The 7,854-nt window shown below is 48.1% G+C and overlaps 1 protein-coding gene across 1 annotated transcript; it reads left to right on the top strand.

Moving 5' to 3' along the window:
• htr1b (5-hydroxytryptamine (serotonin) receptor 1B) lies at window positions 1–1,797 on the top strand. Its single transcript, XM_076017606.1, has one exon. It carries the CDS (start codon window positions 447–449, stop codon window positions 1,548–1,550), a length of 1,104 nt encoding a protein of 367 aa, XP_075873721.1. The 5' UTR covers window positions 1–446; the 3' UTR covers window positions 1,551–1,797.
• Window positions 1,798–7,854: the final 6,057 nt, after the last annotated feature.

Here is a 7,854-nt window from a genome sequence, read left to right on the forward strand (position 1 = left end):
CTGCACGGCTGCGATCAGTGGTCCTGGTTGGAAGTGTGACTGTGTATAAAAGTGAGACTTTGCGCTGGTTCGAGCATTCGACCGCAGGGAGCCTGACGGGACGCATCTCTGGAGGGAATCGCGCCCTGACTGCTGCTCATCTGGACCACTGTGGACGTTCCCAGTCATCCGGAGGCGCATCTCTGCCTCTCCCCTCAAGGTGCAAAAGTTTCCCTCTTTTTTTGGGCTTTCATCTTGATGGCTGCAAAACGTAGAGGAATAAGGGATGAAGGCTTTGTTGCACGCACAGTCCGGCACCCGCGCGTTAAGGACACAGAGGAGAATGCGGAGGATGCTGCGCCGGTGGCTCTGAGAGCGGATGGAGCCTCGTGCGCGTGACTCGAGATATGCTCTGAAGTGAGAGCCGCGAGACGCGGCGGGGGAGGAAAACCAACAAACAAAAAGTTATGGAGCTGGCCGGTGTGGACAACGGCACCAACGACAGCCTGCTCTTCCCCGGGGACGTGTCCGCCGCGGGCGTGCGCGACGACGGCCTCGCCTTCCAGGTCGGCCTGGCGGTGCTGCTCTCCGTCGTCACCCTGGCCACCACGCTGTCCAACGCCTTCGTCATCGCCACCATCTCCCAGTCCAAGAAGCTGCAGACGCCCGCCAACTTCCTCATCGCCTCGCTGGCCGTCACCGACCTGCTCGTGTCCATCCTGGTCATGCCCGTGTGCGTGCTCTACACGGTCACGCACACGTGGACCCTGGGCCAGGTGGTGTGCGACGTGTGGCTCTCGTCGGACATAACGTGCTGCACGGCGTCCATCCTGCACCTGTGCGTCATCGCCCTGGACCGCTACTGGGCCATCACGGACGCGGTGGACTACACCAAGAAGCGCACGCCGGGGCGCGCCGCCGGCATGGTGGCCGTCGCCTGGGTGATCGCCATCTCCATCTCGCTGCCGCCGCTCTTCTGGAGGCAGGTGAAGGCGGAGGAGCTGACGAGCTGCAGCGTCAACACGGACCACATATTCTACACCATCTACTCCACCTTCGGGGCTTTCTACATCCCCACGCTGCTGCTCATCGCGCTCTACGGGCGGATATACGTGGAGGCGCGCAAGCGCATCCTCAAGCAGTCGCCCAAGAAGGTCGGGAAGAGGCTCACGGCCGCGCACCTGGCCACCAACTCGCCCGGATCCGCCGCGTCCGGGCGCCACGACACCGCGTCCAGCGACACCGGCTCCCTGGCCAGCGAGAACCAGGTGAAAGTCACCGTGTCGGACGCGCTCCTGGAGAAGAAGCGCATCTCCGCGGCCAGGGAGAGGAAAGCCACCAAGACTCTGGGCATCATCCTGGGCGCGTACATCGTCTGCTGGCTGCCGTTCTTCATCTACACGCTGGTGGTGGCCGCGTGCGAGGCGTGCTTCAACCCCGAGCTGTTCGACTTTTTTACCTGGCTGGGATACCTGAACTCGCTCATCAACCCCATCATATACACCATGTCCAACGAGGACTTCAAGAAGGCTTTCCACAAGCTGGTGCGCTTCCGGTGCCGCACGTCTTGAGCAGACGCTGTCACTCACTGTGACGCTGTTCACCATTCAAGTCAACACAGTGTGAAACTATTGAAATTGAACGAGAAGGACCTCGAAAATCACCTCTGGATGGCCTCGAGATAGACACTGTTTATAGACAGGGAAAAAAATATATATATATAAATTAAAAATGCGCACAATTCTTCCAGAAAAACACGAAAAAAGAGACAATATAAATATCGTGATTTTATCTAAAAAAAAAAAAAAAAACGTCAATATTTTGTGATGATTATAAGTCAAATGGAAATACATTGGGCGAATTCATATTTTGAGCACTAGGAATAAAAATAATAATAAAAATGTTTAATTAATACATAACAAACGTTCACATAAGCCTCTCTGATACTGGGTGAGTAATATACTCTGACTGATTCTGCTCCCATGCAACCAGTAATTATGATAAGGCAGCTGTGATAAGGCAGGTCTGACACCACTGGGCACTTACATAAACATGTGGCTGTCCCGTCCTAATACAGTGGACGGGATTTTTCTTTGTGTCTGTTTTGTATTTTGATAAATGTGACAATGGACTATAGTTTTATATGGTCATTGGCTGCTGCTGCTGCTGCTACTCATCGTTCTCAGTAATATTTATTTGTAAAGGTAAAGACTCATGCTGTAACGGGAGGGGAAAAAAAATAGTCATATCATCTGAAGAAAAAAAAAAAAAACCCACAAAAACAAAGAAACTCTGGCTGATATTTACCCAGCTGAGGCGAGAGCCGAGAGTCGATCATGGGTTCAATTTTTCTGAACAAACACAGGCGTGTGCTCTGCCATGTACGTGGGTCTGTTTGCTGCTACATTAAATCTACATCAGGAGGCGACGCTCGTGTGTGTGGAACGGTTTGCCGTCTTACCTTTAAAGGGACTGATGTTGAACGAGCGAGTTTGAAACTCGCCGCTCGGAGGACGAGTGAAATGTCACTCGAGGGATTTATCTGTTTCCATCCACAGATGTTGTGCAATAAAGGCTTTAAAGATGTTCTTTGGACTGGTTGGTCTTTGGATTCTGTTTTATTTATTTATTTATCTTTAAATGAGACTGAGTGTGGTTACAAAAAAAGGATGAAAATCTGTTTTTTTGTGCCAGGATTATGTTTTTAGCCCTGTCTCCATCTGAACCATGTGAAATTTCACCCCCCCCCCAAAAAAAACAAAATGAAATCACAAGGAGCAGGAGAAGACGAAGGAGAAGATGGTGAATATAAATGGAGAGACAGGTGTGAGTGCGGAACGACAAGCACATTGAACATTGAACAAACTGGAATTGTTGCTGTCGTTGGCGGTTGAAAGACAGGTGGCGCTGTATTTCAGAAAAGACACCTATGGGTTGTAAACATGGAAATGACAGAGCAATGGGGGCCCTTTTTGATACATTGGCGTATTTGGGATCTTAGAATGTTGGTTTTGTTAAAAAAAACAACAACATTTTTTGCTGTCTTTTTAACCCCCCATGTCCCCACTAGAAGCCTCAAATTTGATGTGGCTGTGTCTTGAGGGATCCCGATGAACCTGCAAGTGGCCCCATGTCTCTAGGACAAAGTTGACTTTTGACCACATAGACTTGCATGGCATAAGGGTTAGCGATAAGGCTGGAATCAGGAATTAGGGTTAGAGTTAGGGTTACTGCTGGAATTAGGGTTAGGGTTTCGGGGTTCCTCGTGGCCCCATGTCTCGAGGACAAAGTTGACTTTTGACCCCATAAACTTGCATATGCACGTGGTCAAGGCCTGAATCGCCACTAGGCAGTGTTTTTTTAGAAGAGTCTTAAAAATTCGCTAACTTCCATTGAGGATTCCTACGAGAGGTGGGAGGTCAAACCGCAGGAGAGCGGCTGCTCGAGGCTACAGAGAAAAGAACAAAAGAAGAAGAAGTAGCTAAAGAAGTTACTTTTAAGTAATGGGCTGCTGCTGCTTCTGAAAAGATTAGCGTGACTGCTTCAAGGTTGTCAGATCAATCAGAATCAGAATAAATTTTCTTTTTCCGGTGTTCCATTAAAATGTGACAGCTCGCCTCTAGACGGCGACAGAGTCGATTGGTCCGCTGTTGGTCGTCGACGGACGGATTGATCGGTCCAATTTGTGGGCGGCGCCATGAATTGCGTCCGGCGACGCTTTGAGCTGCATCGTCGCCCATTGAATGACGCAAGACAAAGGTGAGCGTGCGTCCTGTCACGGCGCCGCCCTTCTGGTTGTCGGCGCTCAACGACGGGCCTCGGCGTCTCCCCTCGATCCTCGTCGTCGCCGCTGCGGAGCTGAAAGTGGGCCAAGGGCTCCTCTCATCTCCTCTGTCACCGACACAGAGAAAGAATCTTCAAACACACACACACACACACACACACACATATAACTATATGTGCACACACGTACATTCTTTTATGTTATCCATGTGTGGATATATTCCTACATGAGAGACGAGAGCGCCTGAATAGGCGCCCGTTTAGCCCGGCGTTCGCGGGCGCACGCGGCTTGATTTCCGCGTGGGAGTTCCACAGTTCTTTGAGACGACGATCTGACGGTACTGACAGGATGTGCTCTCCGGTACGTGCGAGCTCCTCTGTTTGTTCGTGGGAAAAAAGAAACATGCTCGAAATAACACGGAAGTGTAGGAGTTTTTAAGCAATGCAGGCTTCCTTTTGGTGCGTAATCACGTAAGATTCGTCGGAAAAAACAAACAAACGCCGAACTATTTAAAACATAAAATACAAAAAACACAGGAGGCCGTGTTGTGTGTGTGTGTGTATGTGTGTGTCTGTGTGTGTGTGTGTGTGTTTACCCTGCTTGTACTTTATGAGATCACTCACAGCCCCTGTATCACGCAAATCTTACATATCCGCAGTTTTCCAACAATGACACATTGCCTCTGGTGTGTCAGTGGAATCCTGACGTGATGAAAAGCTGCTCTTTCATCTTTCACTTACTTCAAACAGATAGGTCCCCCATGTGTATATTCCCCTGCTTCCCTTTTGGACTCTCCTCTATTTTCAGCACCAGCATTCCTTCCTTCCGCCACCACCACCACTCTTCTCTGCTTGCCTCTGCAGCGACTGTTTTCCACGCACACGCGCACCCTCAAATCGATGAGGTTGATGATATAATTTGATGGAGTTTGCCTGGGCGTTCGTTGTCTCTCTCCGCTACCGCAACACAAAGACTTTTGTCAGCGCTCAAAGTAGTTTTTTAGGACTTGACAGTTTGTTTGCGTGAGGCTAAAATGTGTGGAGCCACAGCCGGACAATGAAATACCGAGAGGCTATATTCGGTTTTTATAATTGCTTCTCGGTGAGACGAGGACGGGCGACGGGAGATGTCTCTTTAACCCGTTGAGTCTCAGGTCCCTCTGGGCTGTTGGGCTTTCAGGGATGTCCACAGCCAATCACCTGCTTCCAATCCTCTCCAGCATCATCTCTCCACATCCTCTTCCACTACATCTATATATTTTCAGATTTGCTCTTCCTCCAGTCCTCCTGGCTGCAACCCCCAACCTCAGCATCCTTCTAGATTTCTAGATTATTCTAGATTAATCTATATTAATCACTGTCCCTCCTCTGTGTGTGTCCGAACCACCTCCGTCTGGCTTCATCTCCAAAACACCTGGCCACACTTTGTCCATCCTGATCCTGTGCAAAGAGAAGCTCGACTTTAATCTCATTGCACCTCCACCTCCCCCTCTGTTCCACTCTGTCTCTGAGCCACACAGTGACGCTGCCCTCACCCTCGACTTCTGCACTTTCTTTAACTCTCGCCGATGCTCTGTTATCGCACATCACAGGTGACACTGCACCGTTCCGACCCGCTACTGTGCACTCCTTCACCTCTTATCCACCCACCCTGTTGCTCTGGACTGTTGACCCCCAAGTGCTTAAAACCCTGCACCTTCTTTATCTCTATTCCTCCGAAAAACCTCACCGTTCCACTTGAGTCCCCGTCACTGACGCACATGTTCTCCCCCTTACCACAGCTAATCTTTATTTTTATTTTTTGTCACATTTATTTAACCAGATTAAATAAAAATATTGAGATCACCGGTCTTACACAGTTTGTTTTTCAGGATAGTGCAGGAGGCTCCAAGTGCGATAAATTCCCAGAGTTTGTTGTTGTTTGTTCTGTGTTGAGGGTCAGCAAAAATGAAAACTGGTTTTCAAAATTCATTTCTGACCTTGTGGAACACAAAAAAAAACGAGTGTTGTACAAGACCGCAAGGTATAGTAACCATTTGCTGTCTACAATAAGAAGGACCCGAGCATCGTGAATTAAGGTCATCCAGTGTGAGAGAAGGCAAGTTTGATTTTGTGATCGTTCACAGCGGTGGCTGAGACGGCTCGAGCAAGTGACAAATCTCAGTGCCAAGGGAAAAACAGTGTCCAAGGACTGAAGACGTTTGGATGACGCATTCAAACAAAACACGGTCCAAGAAGGTCGCTGTCGCTAGTTTCTTTCTGACCCTGAGAGAGAAATAGCCCCTGTTTCTGAAAAATTCACCTGAAGTTTAATGACTGGATCATTTATTTTTGCTTTAACTGAAAGCTCCTAATCTAGCATAAAGCCAAAGCACTTTTAGTTGAACACCTGCTCAATAGGTTTGGATGTTTTTATAATCTGCAATCGTCTGTTAGTAGCACCTTTTTTTTTTTTTGGAAAGTACCGCGAGTTTGAGTTTATCTGCGTTTAAAAGTCTCACCTGGTAAAACTACAAAAACATCTTCCCAGACAGTTTGTTCTTGTAGCTGACATCACCCAGAGCCTGATGGGAGTGTTTGACGCAAACATATGGGGCAAGTCCACAGTTTGACCTCATCGACAGGCGCTGGTTGAGTTGATACAGGGATCACTGTCGCACTGAAGGACACTGCTGACGTGTGGACACCCGGCCAGGTGGAACACACGGATGACAGCGCTATAAAGCATTCCTTTGCTGAACGTAGCTTTTGCGTCGCGTGTGTTTATCGCTTCACCCTTCCTGGCTGTGATTATCGCTTCACCCTTCCTGGATGAGAAAGGTCCGCAGGACTCGGCCCCCGGAGGGAAAAAAAAGAGAAAAAAAAAAGCCCCTTGGCTCATCTGCATCTCATAAATTACCTCACCGAGAGGATAAAAATTGACCTCGACGGGGAGGAAAACAAGTCAGCAAGTGGACTATTAGCGCTGGGTGTTGAGGTAAGGACATGAGTGTGAATAACAATTAGGGATGGGAGTGACATTAGGTATCAGCCGTCCCTCCTGAGCGGCTCCTTCTGCGGCGCTGCAGGCAGGCTGTCCTACGACCCGGCGCGCTCCGACCTAAACATTCCTGTCGGGCGGGGGAGGGGAGCGCGGCACCATCCAAAAGTGGTCCAAATTACGGTGGTCGGGCCGCCAGACCAGCCAGCAGCCACATTAAGTGGCAGTGTTTGGCGACCTTGTTGTCAGTCGGCGGAGAGATGAGAGTCAGCCGGCGTTTAGTCAAAATAGTGTGGGGGCAAATGAAGCCCCCATCTGTTTCCTGTTGATCACACTTTTTTTTTCATTCTTTCAATTTCTACACCCACTTCTCTGGCAGTCAAGGTTGTTTGGAAGTTTTTTTTTTTATCAAGTCATTTTCCAGACTTTTTTTTGTTCATTACTTTTTTTATTGCCGTTTTTTTTTTTTTTTAACCATACAAGAATTACTTCCAAGTGGATTGTGAGTTGATGTTACCAAGCATTATAGAGAGCCTCATTAATTTGCATCAAATTATTTCATAGAAACACAACACATTTCTAAAACAAATATTTAAAAGTTTTCTAAAAATGCGTTGCCAGGCACTCCTGGGAAAATTGAACTGTGGGGTCAAAGGTGAAGTGATTGCCTTGGAACGCTGAAACCGTCTGAACTTGTGCGAATCAAGGTTTATCACTCTATGTTGCAATAACGAGCGAGTGTGTGTTCGCTTTGAGCCTGCGGCCTCTCGTGTTGCGTTTGTGTTTCACGGTTCATCCGTTGCCACGAGCAGTTCCTGCAAAGTGGGTTACTCTAAATGTTCAGAGGTTCTTAACATTAGCATTTCTTCCAGCTCACCTACATTATTGTGAACATACATCCTCCTAATCTAATCTCAGCAACATCGGGAGAGGTTGAATAATATTTGCTTATTCAATTCTAATGGCAAAAACCCGTTTTATAACATGAAAGGAAGATCCGCCTAGTAATAATTGATTGGCTCTGCTTTTAAACAGGTCGATTAACATACTTTAATGGATAATTGACTTTTCTTGGCTCATTAAATATGAGCTTTATTGGCTTTGCCACCAAA

Source organism: Nelusetta ayraudi, unplaced genomic scaffold, assembly GCF_046127955.1.
Source record: "Nelusetta ayraudi isolate G7.1 ecotype Tasmania unplaced genomic scaffold, CSIRO-AGI_Nayr_v1 ptg000007l, whole genome shotgun sequence".
Classification (NCBI taxonomy): domain Eukaryota; kingdom Metazoa; phylum Chordata; class Actinopteri; order Tetraodontiformes; family Monacanthidae; genus Nelusetta; species Nelusetta ayraudi.

Bases quoted from the DNA above. Each gene is read 5' to 3' on its own strand.
- htr1b (XM_076017606.1), top strand. From the start codon at position 447: ATGGAGCTGGCCGGTGTGGACAACGGCACCAACGACAGCCTGCTCTTC.